The 17,324-nt window shown below is 48.1% G+C and overlaps 1 protein-coding gene across 1 annotated transcript in view; it reads left to right on the top strand.

Annotated features, from left to right (window-relative positions):
• Nucleotides 1-17,324, top strand: part of SHANK3 (SH3 and multiple ankyrin repeat domains 3) — a 198,959-nt gene that overhangs the window by 100,217 nt on the left and 81,418 nt on the right. The window contains exon 4 of the mRNA XM_010566063.1: nucleotides 13,357-13,439. Coding sequence (XP_010564365.1) covers nucleotides 13,357-13,439 — 83 coding nt within the window. The remainder of the gene's footprint in view (nucleotides 1-13,356; nucleotides 13,440-17,324) is intronic.

Genomic DNA, 17,324 nt, shown 5'->3' with positions numbered 1-17,324 from the left:
CAGGACTGAAGCACTGCCTGAGGATGATCAGCTCATTAGACAAGTGTGTGTCAAGAAAACCTGACATCCGGTGACCCTGGATGAGTTGCTGCCCTCCAGCACTGAGTATTTCATCAAAGCGAGTGTGACCAACTCCACAGATGTTGCTGGTCGGCATAACCGGCACCACAGCCTGTGACAGGTGCCGGTGTCACCGCCAGGAGGTCGGCACTACCAAATACTGGGTGAGTCCTAGTGTAAGAGAAATATGAAGGGTGGTATGATTAAAGTATCAATGGAAATGTATGTGTGAGAAGGCACCAAGAGAGACAGTAGATCAGAGATCAAAGGCATGGCCTGTATTGATAACCCCAAACACAGTCAGCAGCAAAACCACTCAACACTGAAGGCTGTGTCACTGACCTGGGCTGCCCACAGTGCAGATGCTGCGTTAGATAGAAGTCCTGGTAATGCCACCGCACAGATGACTCATCGCCAGACCACCTGCACTCTGATAACAGGAGGATGGCGACAAGGTCACCACACACCATGTGTACCATTCCTCATCCTTTCAATCTGCAGGAAGACAGACTGTAGTCACTACATACCCCAAGAGAGGAAAGAAAAGGTAGTTATCAGCAGCCTTGCTAGGATTGAAGAGGACGAAGCAAGAAAGATTCAGGACAAGGATCATTTCGTAATGACTGTTGACTCCTACAGGGTCTGCAAGATCTGTCTGAAGTATATTTGGGTTTGCCAAACAAGAGGAAACCAGGAGACACGATGAGAACTTAACAGCCACTGTCCCTTGTACGGTCACACAAGTCACCTCCATTGGATTATTTAGTAGCTCACACTTCAGCAGTTCTGAGTACGTGGTTATGGGAATGTGAGTGGACAGAGTCAAGTTAGTAGGAGAAGTTAAATACAGTCCAAATCACCTTCTTCAGGAAGGTCTTGCGCTGAGTTTCCTTGATTTAATTCTTAAAATGACAACGCAGCAATGACAGAAATGGACAAAAGGCAGTGGCTGAGGATGGGCTGTCAGTGAAGGGCTGTGCTTTAACCATTCTTCAGCTGCTGAGGCTCAGGCCTCCTATCAGGTAGGATTAAATGCTTGGTTCTTTTTGAGCCTCAGTCATTTGTTTTATGGGTGAGGGTTTTTTCCAGTGTTGCAGGTTAGGGTCTGAACAGAACTGTCAATGTGAATCGCTTCAAACATCCCAGATGCCAGAGCACAAAGCAGGGTGGCCAGCCAGGTCACTGATGGTCCTGACAGGCCAAGCACAGCCAGCCTTCAGTGCTGTTTGTGGGGTTGATTTGGAAACTGCACATTCCTGCATTCCTTGTCAAAGCAACCAGGGAGCGCGGCGAGGGACTCCGGCTGTACGAGGAGTTCAGATGCGTCTGCTGCACAGCCTGCTGCTCCTGCAGTTTCTACCAGCAAGCTTTCAGAAGTGATTTAAGTGTGATGGATTTGATTCCTTAGAGCCACATTTCTTTTCAAACACTTAAGTGTGTTTTCTAGAAGAAAAGACTTTGAGCAGCATGATGTGTACATACTGCAGACATGACTCTTTTCAGCTCACATGTGTAGTTTGTGAGCTGAGAAGGGCTTTTGCCGAGCTTCGTAAGAGGGTTGTGCTGGCTTAGGCACAAAGTCCACTTCTCCTTTCTCTGACTGTGACCAGTCCTGAGTGACCAGGGAAGGATATGGGAACAGGGCATGTACACGGCGATGCTTCCTTAGCACACTCTGTCCATATCCAACAGCTTGTGGCCTGGAGATTCTCCATCCAAAGTGTGTCCTGTATGCAGTAATACTTAAGGGATTGCTCTTTCAGGAGCTTGTCCAGTTGGTCCTTGATTCTATGTAAATTTTTAGCACAATATCTTGTGGCAAGAAGAAACTATCCTATGTCATGTGAAAAGTGCAGTTTATTTCAAACATCTTCTAGGTTTATTTGATCTGGCCTAGTCCTTGTGCTGGAGAAGGCAATAGGCAGACCACCGTTAGCCCCCTCCGTAGTACTCGGTATCTGGTACAACCAATTCCCCTGGGCTGTGTTTCTTCCAGGTTAAGTGGTGCTAAGCAGCACCATTCCTTGTACAGAAAATCTTTCTATACTTTGGACAGTCTATATCATCTTTCTTTTTTTCTAGTTTTGTTGTATTATCTTCCAAAAAGGGGGATCAGAGTTACTCCAAGGATTTAAGATGTGGGAGTACTTTGGCTATGCCATGGCATAGTGTTCCTCTGTCTAACTCACTTTTCTTTGCTCATTGTTCCTGGCCATTGTAGGACATTAGGCTGACACTCTTCATGAACTGTCTACCATATCCCCAAGTTCTTAATCCTGGTAGTAATGGTCAGCTCAAAGCCTGTGATTTTATGTATGAGAGAATTATTTTTTCCCATGTGCATCAGTTTTTCTCCACCTTACATTTCATCTTACATTTTGAGATCTTTCTACAGTTCCTCACAGTTTTCCTCATCTTTATTATCCTGAATAATTGAGCATTATCAGCAAACCTTGTTACTTCTCTTTCATTCCTCTCTCATAAATGATCTAGGGCTATGTTGAGCAGCGTAAGTCCTGGCACCAATCCCCATGAGACTCCACTGATGACCTTTCTTCTGATGTGAAATCCAATCATTTACTCTTATTTTAAACCTTTTAACAAATTTAACATGTAAAATAAAAATGTTCCTTTTTATCCCATGGCCTCTTGGCTTCCTCAAGAGATTTTAATGAGAGACCTTGTCAAATGCTTTTGGAAATCTAAGTAGACTTTAGTTAAGTTTTTGTTGTCAAACAACTCAGAGCTCTACTTTTTTTCCCATCGGTCATTCCCTGTGGCTGCTTGGCAGTTCACCCCTTGCTCTGTTCTGGTGTTGGCCCACTGCATCTCTGGAACTTGGTTGTGGTTCTGGGGATACTTAATTCTAGCGAGGACTTGCTAAAGGTGCTACTGAAGAGGCTGTTGAGTTTGTCTGTCTTCTCCCTGCACGATCCTGCAATATAATCCCAGCAGGTCCTGTACCCTCAAACACCATTGCCTGTCCCTATACCGTGCTCATGTAGTGCTCCCGCTTAGCACCATGTTATGAAACACTGCTTCATCAAGTGCTGCACAGTCCTCAGGTTATTTCAGCATTTTTGAACCAAAAATACATATTAAAAAAAAAAAAAAGATAGTGTGTTTATTCCCAGGGGACACCCAAGCCAGCTCTGGGCAGCGTGAGTGCAGACAGTGGGCTCTAAGGGAGAGTGCCCGAGCAATGTCGGCACAAGCCCTTCGGCACTGGTTGGTTTTGAGGACTGAGAGTGCTTCCTGACGTGGTTGACAGTAGCACTGTAGGTTGGGTTTTCCCCCACTGTCTACAGAATCCCAGAACTGCTGGAAGTGGGGAGGGACCTCCCTTACCTGCATCCATATGTGGTTTATCATAGGATCACAGGATGGTTTGGGCTGGAAGGGACCTTTAAAGGTCATCTAGTCCAACCCCCCTGCCATGGGCAGAGATATCTTCAACTGGATCAGGTTGCTCAAAGCCCTGTCCAGCCTGGCCCTGAACACATCCAGGGATGGAGCATCTACAACTTCTCTGGGCAACCTATGCCACTGTCTCACCACCCTCATCGTAAAACATTTCTTCCTTATGTCCAATCTAAACCTGCCTTCCATTGCCCCTTGTCCTGTCACTACAGGCCCTGGTAAAAAGTTTCTCCATCTTTCTTATAAGCACCTTTATCTATTGCAGGGCTGCAATAAGGTCTGCCCGGAGCCTTCTCTTCTCCAGGCTGAACAACCTCAACTCTCTCAGCCTTTCCTCACGGAAGAGGTGTCCCAGCCCCATGGTTATTTCCGTGGCCCCCTCTGGACCCTCTGTAACAGGTCCATGTCTGTCTTGTACTGAAGGCCCCAGAGCTGGAAGCAGTACTCCAGGTGGGGTCTCACCAGAGCTGAACAGAGGGGGAGAATCACCTCCCTCAACTTGCTGGTCACAGTTGTTTTGATGCAGCCCAGGATATGATTACCCTTCCGGGCTGCAAGTGCATGTTGTTGGCTCCTGTCCAATTTCTTATCCACCAATATCCCCAAGTCCTTCTCCACGGGGCTGCTCTCAATCCATTCATCCTCCAGTCTGTACTGATACTGGGGATTGCCCATGGACAGGGCCTTGCACTTGGCCTTGTTAAACTTCATGAGGTTGGCACAGACCCACTCCTCAAGCCTGTCAGGGTCCCTCTGGATGACATCCCTTCCCTTTAGGAAATCAGCTGCACCACTCAGCTTGCTGTCATCTACAAGCTTGTTGAGGCTGCACTCAATCCCACTATGTCGTTAATGAAGATATTAAATAGTATTGGTCCCAGTACAAACCCTTGAGGGACACCAGTTGATACTGGAGTTTATGAGGCAAGACGTTCACTTAAAATGCCACCTTAGCTTTCCCAAGTGTAATACTTATCCATGTGTTGGCTGGCTGTCTGCTTGTTCCAGTTGCTAGAGCCTTGCCCAGTGAGGCATCAGGATGATGGACCTGCAGCACCTTCCTTCTCTGCTGGCACCCCTGTAAAAACAGGCATCAATGCCCACCGTTCCGGCCCCAGGTCCCGCTGCGGTTCTCACCGCAACCTAGCCACCATGAATGGCACGACTGTCATCCACAAGGTACTCTAGACATTTAGCTGTCTACTGTCTGGTCCTGGTGGTTTGTGCCTCTCCTTTTTGTGCCATAACCTCTTGTAGAGACACTTCAGTTTTGGATGTCTGCCTACACGTCTCTTCGCTTCTGAAGGGGAAACCTCCCCACAGCAGGGAAGCAAAAATTGTATTTAGTTTCCTGTTATGGCCTTACCTTCTCTGGGTGCTGCTTTGACACCACAATCATCTGACCCCAAAGATGCTCTGGCAGGCTTCCTGCTCCACATGCACTTGAGAAGTGGTTTAGTTTTGATGTCTTTTGCAAATTGTTCCACAGATTTATGTTTGGCCTGCTGTACTGTGTTTCTGCATTTAACCTGCAAGAGATCACGATTCTTTCCATGTTCCTTGTTTGAATGTGGTTTCAGCTTTATGAAGGATGTTTTCTTGGTTTTAATGACCTCCATTTCCTCGCTGTTTAGCCATGCCGGCTTCTTTCTGTTCTTTCTCAGTCTGTGGCGTGTATTTGTACTGTGTCTCCAGCACAGTGCCCTTAAACGGTCTCCATCTGTCTCCTTTGCTGAGGATGGAATAAATCCACATTGTGGAATTTGGATTTTCTAGGACTTGGTTTTATTATTTATAGAAATATGCATTGTTCTTTCCTGAATGCCTATGGGGCAAGAGGTAGACATAATGTTCTTTAATCTCCTTTCATTCGAGCAAAGGGAGATTTTAGGTGTTATCTGTCCTTTCCCAGTACATGTGACAGCTGACACAGCAGTGGGGCTAACTTCTGTAACACCCCTCTGTTTGTGACCATTTTCCCCTTTAAATATAAGTAGTATGAATTTCATGAGCTAGTGATGCATGCTAAGATTTGAGATGCTGTTGCGTGTTACCTTATCTGTCTCTCTGTGCATCTGCGCAGCCAAATGGCTCCGACGTCAGCTTTGAACAATGCTGTTTCTGTGGAGCAGAATTCCCACAGGTGACATCGGTAATTTGGCAGCGCTAAGTGTGGATCAGAGGCTGCCTTTGCCTCCTTTTCTAGTAGACACCATTTTGGACTATTTGCTGAAGAAGTGATAATGGGAGGCTGTGAATGATGGACCTGAACTCGTCTCGCTGCAGACTGAGACCATGTTTGCTCATCTGTGGTCCATTGTCACTGTCAGTATCAGGTTTAGCCTGCCTGGTAGAGAGCGTATCCAGGGAGAAGGAGCTGGACAGCATCACCCATTCAGCTGCAATGCCTTTTCTGGCAAGTGAGGATAAAAATTCAGGACAAATAGCTTCCTTCTGCCAATATAAATATAAGCCTGATTATTCCAGGGGCTTATCTTTTGTACATCTCTGCGATGGCATCTTTTCCTTGACTTGACTGCTTTTCAGCATTCACAGCAAGGTCTTAACAGCTTTATCAATATCGCTGCTAGTGTGGAGTCCAGGCAAAACATGTCTTGGACTTTCCTAGACTTCCTGTTCCCTTAATGAGCTGTCTTATTTTAAGGTTTTGGTTAATGCCCTTGAAGTTACCAGCTTGGTGTGTTTATATGAAATGAATCCAGTACTGAAAATTTTCTGTGAAAACTCTCTGTGTGTGAATGGGGACGATGCTGCTTTTCAGTGCCTTTTCTCACTTTCTGCAATAGCTGATCTTCAGAATTTCTCTGGTACTCACAGGCCACATTACATTTGGGACCGAGCAGCACTGGCTTTGGGTTTTTAATTGGTGTCTGAAATGCATTTGACCAGTGCTGGAGGGAACATGATCTCAAACAGCACATCCTTCATGGGGGCCTGCTGCACTTTGAAATCGTGTGTGTGTGTGTGACTGGAGGATGGTTTCTTCTGGAGTTAGAGTTGCTTTTCATCTGTCAGTTTGCTTTTGACGTAGTTCATAATCAGTGCCTTGATAAGCTGCCTCCTGACTGAATTAAACAGAAAATCTTACTGATGATAATCAGTGCTTCAGGACCAGTTAGGAGCATAAATAGGCTCCTTCCTGGCCCCCTCTCCATTTCCTGCTGTCCGTTGCTTTCATTACAGAAGCACCACTGTTGCTTGCATTCCCAGAGGTTTCCTCATCTACAGTGGAGATTTTCCTGTTTGGGATAGGGCTTTTCCCAGTTTCACTTCTGATGTTGTTGCTGAGTTCCCCTGGCTGCCAGTTTCTGGGCTGGGAGCTCTTCTGAGACAGCAGTAAGTCACTTCAGACCTGCTCCTTTTCTCTTCTCCAGGCTGCTGCTGTCAGTAAATGTTCAAGATGGGACACTTGATCTTGACCCGCTGTGGTCATTCTTTTTCTCTCATTTTCAAATGGAGCCAAGAAACACAGCTGTGTTACGCTTTGGCTAGCGTCCACACTGCAGAAGAACAGGACTGTGTGACAGCAGCCCCCGTGGAGTGCTCGGGTCTGGGTAGGTCTCTCCAGGCTCCATTGCTGTGCTCAGCAAACCGTTCAATAGTGATGTGCCCAGCTGATGCAAACCTCCAGGACATGCCTGTTCCCCAATTTTGGCTAGAAGCCTAAATGTTTGGTATATAAATCCAAGGGTGATCTGTGATCTCTCTCCCTAAAGCTCCATCTGCTCTATGAAGTGAGATAGGGATAGGAAGGAGACCTGCGTGCCGTCTCATCATTGTCTGTGCTGTTTCAATGCTAGCTTGCTCCATGGAATAAATTTGATCAGGGCCAACTTGCGCTGTCCTGGACAAGCCCAGCCATAGCGCAAGGCCAACCCTAGCCAGAGGCAATTTCTCGGATGCAGTTTGGAAAGAGCTACCCTGTGTTATGGCTTTGGTTTTTTGGGGGAGAGAAGAAAGTTTGTCCACAAAGACTCAGGCTGTACCACATGCTCTTGGGGCCAGAGCATGGGCTGTGCCCCACTTACTTACTATTACTGTAAATCATCTTCTGTTGTGGGAGATGTTTTCTGCGCGAGATAGCTGAGCAGAATTAAACTCCTGGCACTGCCTGGGTGTGGGTGTGGAACACCACAGTATGTGAGTGAGGTTTCTGTTGTGAAAGGCCTGAAATGGTCTGTCTCTCCACCAACATCAGCTTCAGCTGAACTTAAATTACTCTTGAGGGAGACTGATCTAAAAGTTCTCAGTGAGTGGCCTTCCATCACCACCCTGTTCCCGTGCTTCAGCATCAATACTGCTGAGAAGTTGTGTGACACCTTTTAAGCATTTTCTCATGGGAACAATCAAGCCAGTCAATCAAACCAGGTTTTTACTTTGCTGCTGGGCCTTTTATCTTCCAGGTGTCCTCCTTGGGACTCTCTCCTCTTGACCCACATCCTTCTGGAAGCGTGGTGCTAAGAACTGGGCAACTGGAGTGTTATCTAACTTTAGTAATGTGATTCACATCATTTCATTGTAGGTGTCTGCCATGTAGGTGTCTGAGCTCATCGCCCTGGCTCACCCTGGGAGTCGATACAGATGTGCGCAGTCAGTGGAGCCAGGGGTGCCATTCATTTGACAAAATGTAGGCGGTCATTTCAGCATGGGATGAATCACAGCTCCATTGACTTCACTGAATAGCTCTCCATTGAGTCTAAAAAGAGCCCAGAGCGACTTGCTCACTGTAGGTGCTTGGTTTATATACACCCACATTTAACTAGATGACTCCCAAGACTACTGCAGCATGGGGTAGGGCAGAAGGATTATTTCAGGTCTTAGACATCACTCCTGTTTATGTATCTCCAGTCAGTCTGTCATCCTTTTTTCACAAAAGTGTGACACTGCTGCTGATGCTTATGAGTCCAGGAAGGTATTCTGGCCTCTCCTGCCAGCTAGCTGCCCAGACAGTCCTCCTCCATCTTCTGTTTTTCTTTTCATAGTTCCTGACTGTAGTACCTTGCACTTTTCCCTCTGGTATTTTTCAGACCATTTCTCCAGTGATAGTACCATGTGAGTCTGAATCCGGTCTCCCAATATGCTGCTGCCCTCTCAGATGGGATCTTCTGCAAATTTAAGTTTACTCTCTGTTACATCCTAGGCATTGGTGTAAACATTGAGCTTGTCCCAAGACAGACCCCTGTGAAATCGCACTTGATACATCATTCCAGTTCAACAGTGAAAAATGTGTCAAACCAGCTGTTTACTCACCTTGCAGTAGTTTGTTCCCCTTGCTTTTTATGAGAATGCCTTGTTAGAGCATTCAGAATGCCTAACTGACATCAAGATACATATCACAGAACTGCCTTTCCCACGTTCATGAGACCTATTATGTTCAAACAGAAATTAGGTTCATTTAGTACAATCAGTTCTTTCAAATCCATGCTACCTGCTATTTATAATTTTCTTTTCTGCTAGATATTTTATTAAACTGTTGTGTTGTTTGTTAGAGGATTTTCCTGGGAATTAAAGATGAGTTGCTTCATTTTATACTTCCTTTGATCTTTGTACTGCCTGTTTTTAAAGGTGAGCATCATCCCTTTTTCAGATTTTCTGGAGTGTCGTGCATCCCATGCAAGCGCTCAGAGACAACCCATCACAGATGTCAGACACTTTCCACTGGCTGCCTAGGCACTTTCAGTGAATTTTACCAGGCCCAGACAACTGAAAAAACCTCTTTAATTCTAACTGCTGTTTTTTTACTTTAGGATCCAATCTTATCTTTGCTGTTATCGTGCTACCAGGATGACTGGAGCTAACTGTAGCTATTTAGCGCAGCCGTGACCATTGATTGATCTATTAGGTTTGTCCCTCTAAAGAGTCAAAAAGTTACTAAAATAATTTGCCCTAGTCAAACGTCATGTGCATTAACTGTCATTAATTTGGTTTCAACAAAAGACAAACCAGCAGAAGGTCTGACACTCAACCCTGCAGAAACGAGACGGTCCGGTTAGACCTTTTGTCATCTTGAGGAGCAGCCTTGAAGATCTGTGCTCCAATGCCTCTGTATCATTACATTAGGTCATCTGTTTATTCATTTACCAGATATATGTAGGGCACAGTAATCTGGCAGTGAACTTGAGGTGCTGTTTTCCATTGGGTATCATAACTTTATTTAAATACTTGTGTCACAAGAGTATTAAATTATTATTTTGCTTAGTCCTTCTCTGATGCCTTAAAATATCTCCCTACTACATCTTATTTTATGAAAGTTCCTATTTTTATTTAGACAAAAATAAAAAAATGAGTAATTCAGGTTATTTTTTTCGCTGTGACACTGTCACAGGTCTTTGATTACACTGCTGTATCTCCTTTCCCGGGCAGGTTTTTATTGCTTTCTCCAGCTCTCAGAACTCCAGCAGTGCTGATCAGTGGTATCTCAGGTGTCTCTCTACTCCACCACAATTCTAGTTCACAAAAATGTAGGGACTTTTTATTTCACTGTTTATATACATCTATCTATAGAACTAATTAGTGTGGTTATATCCAAATGTGAAGATGTCCAATGGATTTTACTGTAGTCGGTTACAAACCTGAGGATTTTTAGGTGCCTACAGAGCTAGATGGCAATAGGCAAAGGGTTTGCGGGTTCTGGATGGACTTAAACTGGGAGTGCTCTTGCAAGTCTAACTTGATAAATCCCTCTGTGGACGACACAGAGGAAGAGAGTGAGCTAAAACAAATAAACTTCCAACATTGCTAACAATCCCATAGGTAGCTCTACATACATACTTTTGGAGCATTCAGGGGCAGAAAGTAGGGTGTTGGGGAGTTTTCCTCTTGTTTCTGACAAGTTTAGGGTTTTGAATTAAGGTACTTCTTGCCGGTTTATTTGGAGGAGGAGGAATAATTCCGAGGTGGCGGAAAGAATCAAATATTCTTTCTGCAGAATAACTTTTGGTAAAAGCAGCAGCAGGTTGAACTTATTTAAAGCCTTACATTATTGCAGGAAATCTTGGTAGATGAGGATTGGTGGAAGAGGCTGGGTGAAATTGTACTTACGCAGGGTACAAGCAGTTTTGTCAAGAGTTTCTTCAGTTTATCGCATGGATGAAACAACCACAAAGGAATGAGAGGTACGGAATTCTCTTTCATCATGGATTCCTCACTTTCTCATTGACGAAGCAATTGCAGCAGGACTAGCTGGGCACTTCAGCTCACCACCAGGTCAAATAGCAGTCCTGATTTTGTACATAAACAGTTGTTTCACTTTCCTTCTCTCTCTTTCTCTTGCATATACACATGCACAAACACATTCTTGTAGAGGTGGCAGAATTTGCTCTTGGTATGAGGTTAAGATCTGGCACAGGTCATCTACAAGGGATTGACATGTCATATGGAAAAGGGGGGATATTCCTGTGGATGCGAAATGTCTTAGGTCTAGCTCTCTTCCTAAATGGTAAGTCATAGTTCAAAAAGAAGATAAAGGTTTACCACAGAATCACAGAATGGTTGGGGCTGGAAGGGACTTTCAAAGATCATCTAGGCCAACCCCCCTGCCATGGGCAGGGACATCTTCCACTAGATCAGGTTGCTCAAAGCCCCATCCAGCCTGACCTTGGACACTTCCAATGATGGGGCATCCACAACTACTTTGATACAGGAATCACGGTTTGAGGTTGTCTGGCTCTTGCTATATGGACAGGAGGATTATGTTACCATAATGACCTCTTCTGGACACGGTAGTTATGAATCTGTTTCCAGTAGGACACTCCATACTTGGAAGAGAGGATTTTTCATTGTAGAGGGGAGAGTTTTACACATATTGAGGAACATATGTATAACCAGCTCTGCTTTTGAAAGACAGGCAATGTGTTGAAAATGTGACATAAAGGGATGACTGTATGACAGCAGCTGCATCCTTTAAAGCGGTTCCCGTAGTTTTGTTGAAGTTTATCCATGTCTAGGTACTTTGTTGCATGAAGTTACTGGTTTAATAGATACCTTATTTTTTCATGGATAATGCCTAAGCGTGTCCAAAATTATAGCACAAAGTAAAATACCAGGGAATTCCAAGGAATTCAGGCTTGTGTGTCGCGTTAGTTTCCATGAACCATGTCTGTCGTATGTCGTCTGGACTGCCTCGGCACCTGCAGCCGTCGCACGTATTGACTTTTGTGATCACCTTTCCTTGGTCTGGAAAACGAAGGAATATTTCTATCCATCTTACTAGGAGCTAGATACCATTGTGGTTGGTGTTCATGGCAGAATCACAGAACTACCTACCCAAAAAGGGATCGCGACGCCTATAAATGCAGCACCGGCAGAAGAGGCTACAGCGGGCCAGGGTACAGAGAGGTGTGTCCTGTCCCGGTGCTTGTCGGTCGCAGTCCGTAGCTGCTAGGAAGTACACACAAAGCATGGGTCGCCGGCCCAGTCCACGCAGCAGCACTGTCAGCCCATCGCCTTCCATCCAGAAACGCCCGCTCCCTCCCTGGCCCTGCTGTGCTCGGCAGGGTCCCAGCAGGGTGATGCAGGGTGCAGCCTGAGCCCCGGCAGGCGACCCCTTCCCCGCAGCAAAGGGGCAGGATGCGGCCGGCGCGGCGTGGGACGCCTGTGCCGGCGGGGCGTGTGCCTGCCTGCAGCGGCGGTACGGCGCATGTTGGGGCACCTCATACCGCAGTGTGCGAACCCAGCCTGCTCTGTGCCAGCGCCCGTCCACGGCCACCGCCTCCCTCCTGCGAGCGCGCCTGCCTGCGCGCCCGCTGCTCTACCTGCTCCTTGGCAGCGCGTTTCTGTGCAGTGCAGTGCTGCGTGGGTCTTTGTTCCCCGCTGCTGCGCACTGGGCAGACCCCCAGCATCGCTGGCTGCACGCACCCAGGTCTGGGGTCTGGCCCGCACCATCGCTCCCTCTCTGCCTCTCTCGGTTTTGGCTCGATGTGCAAAGCTCCTTCCCCGCGCTGCTGAGAAGGACCGAGGTCCCTGATTAATTCCACTCTGATGTCAGACATGCGGCTCCGCTGGGAGGGATTTGCAGGACTGCATTTAAGCTCCCGTTTGCTGAGAGAATCCCTCTCCAGTCTCCCCTCCCCATGCGCCCACCGCCCCTCCCGGCGCGCGTAGAGGTGGTTTGTCGGAAGGGTTGCTGGCGACCGGGGTCCACGCGGAGCTGCGTGTCCGATCCTCTCTCTCCACTGCTGGATTTTCCCCGTTCTTCTCGTCTGGCCGCGGCGGAGGGCAGGGAGAGCAGCTTTGTTAAACTAGGACAATGCGATGCATCCCCCCTCTGCTAATGACAGACTGTTACTTAGCAACGCGGAGGGGGGATTTTAAGAGAAGATCAGAGCGCCGGGATGAGGATATAAACTCTGCTGTTCTCCCTCCCGGGGAACTTACCAAAGAGGCACCTCTCCTTTCGTCAAGCATCTAATTTTTTCATATGAGAGGCAACCGGAAAGTCTCAGAGAGCTGCTTCCCTGATGGATGGATGGCTGCCTCCCCCCGCACCTCCTCTGCTCAGGCGCTCCACTCTTCAGTTATATGCTAAGGGCATCATTTAAAGGGAAGCCCAAAGTGGGATCAGTAAGCTCCCTGCATGTGTATGCAGGTGACTGAGAAGGGGTCCGGTGGGCAGAAGGGTGATCCAGGCAGCCGGGGCTTTCCTCCACCTACACATTGAGGGAAAGTAGCTTTCGTCTTTTTGTTCTGACTTTGGGCAAGGGAGGGAGGGAAGCAGATTGTGCCCAACTCCTTGCTGAGATGAAACGGTCGATGAGAAGAGGTCTCCTTGTCACAGGCACAAAGGCCACCTCCGCCTGGCAGCATGGTGCTGAAATCTAACCCTAGCATCATTCTCTTGTGCTCTTTCCTGCCCAGTGACTACATCATTGAGGAGAAGACGGCCGTGCTGCAGAAGAGGGAGCATGAGGGATTCGGGTTTGTGTTGCGAGGGGCCAAAGGTAAGGGCTGCTTCTTTCGCTCGGTCCTGGGGCTGGGAGGGAAAGCTCCTTCTCCTCACTTTGGCTGGTGCTCAGGACCCCATTTCCCTGGCTGCGCTGAGCAGCCTGAGAGCCCCTGTGCGTCGGGGTCTCTTAGGGGACTCTCTTCTCCTTCTCTGGTGGCTAGACAGTATGAGTGCAGCTTATCTCTGGTTACGTGCATTGTAAAGAAAATGCCATTTGTGGCAAACATGCATCTCAGACTTTCTGGGGTGTTTCTCTGATACGGATGCTGGTATTCGTAGCTTTGCATTTGTAGGAGTTTTCACTTCTGCCTGTTTACTGGGTGTATAAAGTGCATCTGCTCTGTTTCAGGTGCAGATGAAAGCCCCATGGGGCAGGGCCTGTGTCCTCCGTGGCTTTTTTTTTTTTGTAATGCTAGAAGTATTTCACTATACTTTGGCTGTATAGAGTTGGGGTCCTTCTCCTGAGAGCCCTGGCTGTGCTGGGGTTCAGCCCCAGCATGAGGACAAACCGATAGATGTCTGTCCTGCAGCTGCCACCATACCTTCGACCCTGTGTTGCCAGACAGCCTCTGCTCGTGCCTGGGGCACGCGTCCCTGGCACAGCCCTGGAGTACCTGTGCTTGTGCAGCCGGTACCTTGGACCGGGTTGTTACTGTGGCTCCTCTTGCCAGAAACTGATAATTTTGCTACAAAAAAAGAGTCCCTTGGGGACTGGTAATGAATGTGCTCATATTCACATAGGAAATAGGCTTCAGCGCCTGTGCTCAGGAGGCAGGTCCGCCTCTGGCTGGAGATTCCTCTGTCCAGCAGTTCCAGGCTGAAGACTGGGGAGAGGCGAGGGGATCTCAGAAATGCAGCTGCTGAAAGCAGAGGCATGGCAATGCATGCTTCTGTCCCTTCCTTGCATGTAGGGTGCAAGATGCAGGAGGGAAAGCTTAAACCAGTGCCTGCCAGCTCGTTTGGTAGTGCTGCTCCTTTCCTGGACCTCGGTGTGGCTGAAGATCGTTGTGATTTGGGCTTTAATCTTGGGTGTGATTTTCTGTGGGGATTCCTGAATTGTCTTTGTTCTGTCCATATCGCAGAAGGGCTCTGTGTGCCGGTGGGTGTGTTTGCGTTCCTGTCAGAATATGGTTGCTGTCTCTTCCTCCCCTCTCTCTCCCCTTCCTTATATATGTGACATACGTGTCTGTCCGTGTGCTGCTCACATCAGTCTGTGTAACATGAAGTGAAACTTCAGGGCTCAAAATGGCATCCATTTTTTTGCCAGATCAGACTTGCAGCTATTGTGTTAGGAAAAATGGGATAAATTTTGTCCTGTTTCCTTTTTTCTTTCTTTCTTGTTGTTTGCCCTCCTAGCATTTGTAGGCTCTGTATTTTCCTTTGTCTGCTGAGGCTGAAAGAGAGGACTTGGAGTGGGTTGAACAGTGGGCATGAGGCTGTGTGGGACTTGGGTCTGGCTTATGGATTTGCAGCCTGGCATTGCTGCAGGGGGCACTGAGCAGCGCGTGGCTGCAGAGGGTCATGGCTCGGAAGCCCTCACAGGGTGGACATGGTCTGTCATGCTGCTATCTGGGACAGGGGTGCTGGTGAGTCTGCTGAAGCCCCTTGGGGAGCAGCATCCTCTTGACAGAGAGGTGAATGTGGTGCTTCTGAGTCACCCCCGTATTTCGCAGACACTCAGCCTGGTGCTTCGCGCTGCCATGGGGTTTAAGCTGGAAAGAATGCTGGGACTCTCTGTCTTGGCCCCATGGATGTCAGCACTGCTCACTCTTCATTCAGATACTCTATGCAAAACACTTTGGGCCTCGTGGGGTGAACCGCAGAAGGGGTCTGAAAACAGGAGGGACCAGAGCATCAGCAAAGTCCCTGCAGAGGGAGGGAGCTGGTTATTAAGTGAGACTCAGCTGGATGATCCTCAAAGGAAACTGCACTTTGTGCTGCAGAGGATGGTGAAAATCTTGCACGGCTTCTACCAGTCTTGCTGACGGTTGATTTCTTCCCAAGCCCAAATTTGCCTGTCCATGTGAGCTGCCCCATCAGCTGCACCCCTGGCAGAGAAGGCTCTCCACCACCCTTCCCAGCCTGTCCCATTTCCACCTCTGTCCAGTACTGGGAGGAGGTGATGTCCCAGTCAAACCAACTGAGCATTTGAACAAACATTATTTTATCCTCGTCCCTGCAGGAGATGAGCTGCAGCTTTCAGACATGGGACTTGCCTGCAGCCATTGCCTTAGGGAATCGTTTGGAGCAGATGGGAAGCGAAGTAGCAGCCCCTTCACTCAGCACTGTGATGGAAAGTGATGAGCAGGTGGATTCACTTCTTCATTTCTTGGCCTAGAGAGACCATCCCTACCTTTCACATACACAAATGGTAGACCTTTGCTCAAAATGCTGAAAGATGGTATTTCTTGGCTTGTAATATCCTGAAGTCAACCAGTCAGCCTTCCTTGCCTAGACTAGAGCAACCTCCCTCTTCCTGGCTAACCTGACTACAGATGAGGCACTATCTATTTAGTAATATGATTCATAAATTATTCATACATACTTCCCTGGGGCCATCCCTGTAAACAGTAGTGGTTACAGTTCATACGGTGACTGCACCTCACATGGTCTCAGCAAATCCATGCTACCAGTTCCCTCGGCAGAGAAGTATTGTTCCTAGGCCAGTTAATGCTCGTTGGCACCTGGTTATGGTGGGTTGTGTGGAAGCGGCAGAGGGACACGCAGTCCCTGACTTGGGAATTTACTCTCTAAGAAAGGAGTAGATAATTTTATGAATAGCAAGGGTATTGCCAATAATACAAATTAAGCGTTAAAAAAAAAAAGAAAAGGAAATGGTTCTAAGTCCTTGCTTCAAAGCACGAGCTTTCTTTTGTCTACTTAGTCTGGGGAGAAGCCACCAGGCAGGGCAGATTATTCATGAAGTTTCCTGAGATGATTGCTTCCTATGATTTGTGTATCTCCCCAAGCAGCTGAGCCGGTACACTGTTGGGGAGAAGATGCTGTGCTGATCCACTGTGGGGCTCGGTTTGCTCCTGCTTCTTTCCAAAATGTTGTCAATTTTTTATTGCCCCCACCCACCCCCCAGTTCTCCAGCCAAGCAAGCATTTCACCTGCTTTACCAGGTGCACCTGCCTTGATGCAGAACGCAGACCTGCTTTCCAGGTTTCTGCCCAGCTCTCACTGCTCCCTGCAGCAAGTGCCCTTGTCACTCTGCCTGCCCCGGTGCCATGGCCTCCCCACAGCCCCAGGTCCTCCTGCTCTCCTCTGCCCACCACGGCCTCTCTGCCCCTCAGTGCCCCTCCTGTGTCCAGCATCAGTCCTTGCATTTGAGCCAGACCATCAAGGACCGCTTGTAAAACCAGCAGGTCACAGCTGGTGACCAAAGTGCCAACCCGTGGGACTTGCCGATGGGGAGGGTCGTTCTGTACCCCAGCCCCGTCCCTGCCAGTGGGGCTGCAGCAGGGCCCCATGGGAGCCATTGCTGTTCCCATCCCCCCGGAGCACTCCCTGCGAGCATCTTGTTATGTTCAGCATCACGGGAAAACCGATCACTGTGACCGCACAGCTTCCAGTCCTGTGCCTGGAAGCCCCTGCAGCCATCGCCAATGCCCCTTTGCCTGTGCTTGGCCATGGGCAAGCTTGTGCACGGCAGGCTGGGTTCCTCCTCCAGTGCTGGACACGCGCCATTCACCAGTGACTCGGTCCCACAGTCGAGACCGAGTTCTGGCTGCACGGGCTCTGCGGGGGAAAGCGCAGAGAGCTCAGGGCTCGGGTTAGGGAGGATCTCTGCATGGTTGTCATCTGCTCACTTGACAAACTCCCCCTTGTTTTTTGCCACGTTTTCTCTGCGGGAAGGTTAAAAGTTGATGTTCAGTGT

Source organism: Haliaeetus leucocephalus, unplaced genomic scaffold, assembly GCF_000737465.1.
Source record: "Haliaeetus leucocephalus isolate CR32 unplaced genomic scaffold, Haliaeetus_leucocephalus-4.0 Scaffold202, whole genome shotgun sequence".
NCBI lineage: Eukaryota > Metazoa > Chordata > Aves > Accipitriformes > Accipitridae > Haliaeetus > Haliaeetus leucocephalus.
Note: the sequence above shows the minus strand (reverse complement) of the source record. Positions and strands in the feature narration are given on the sequence as shown.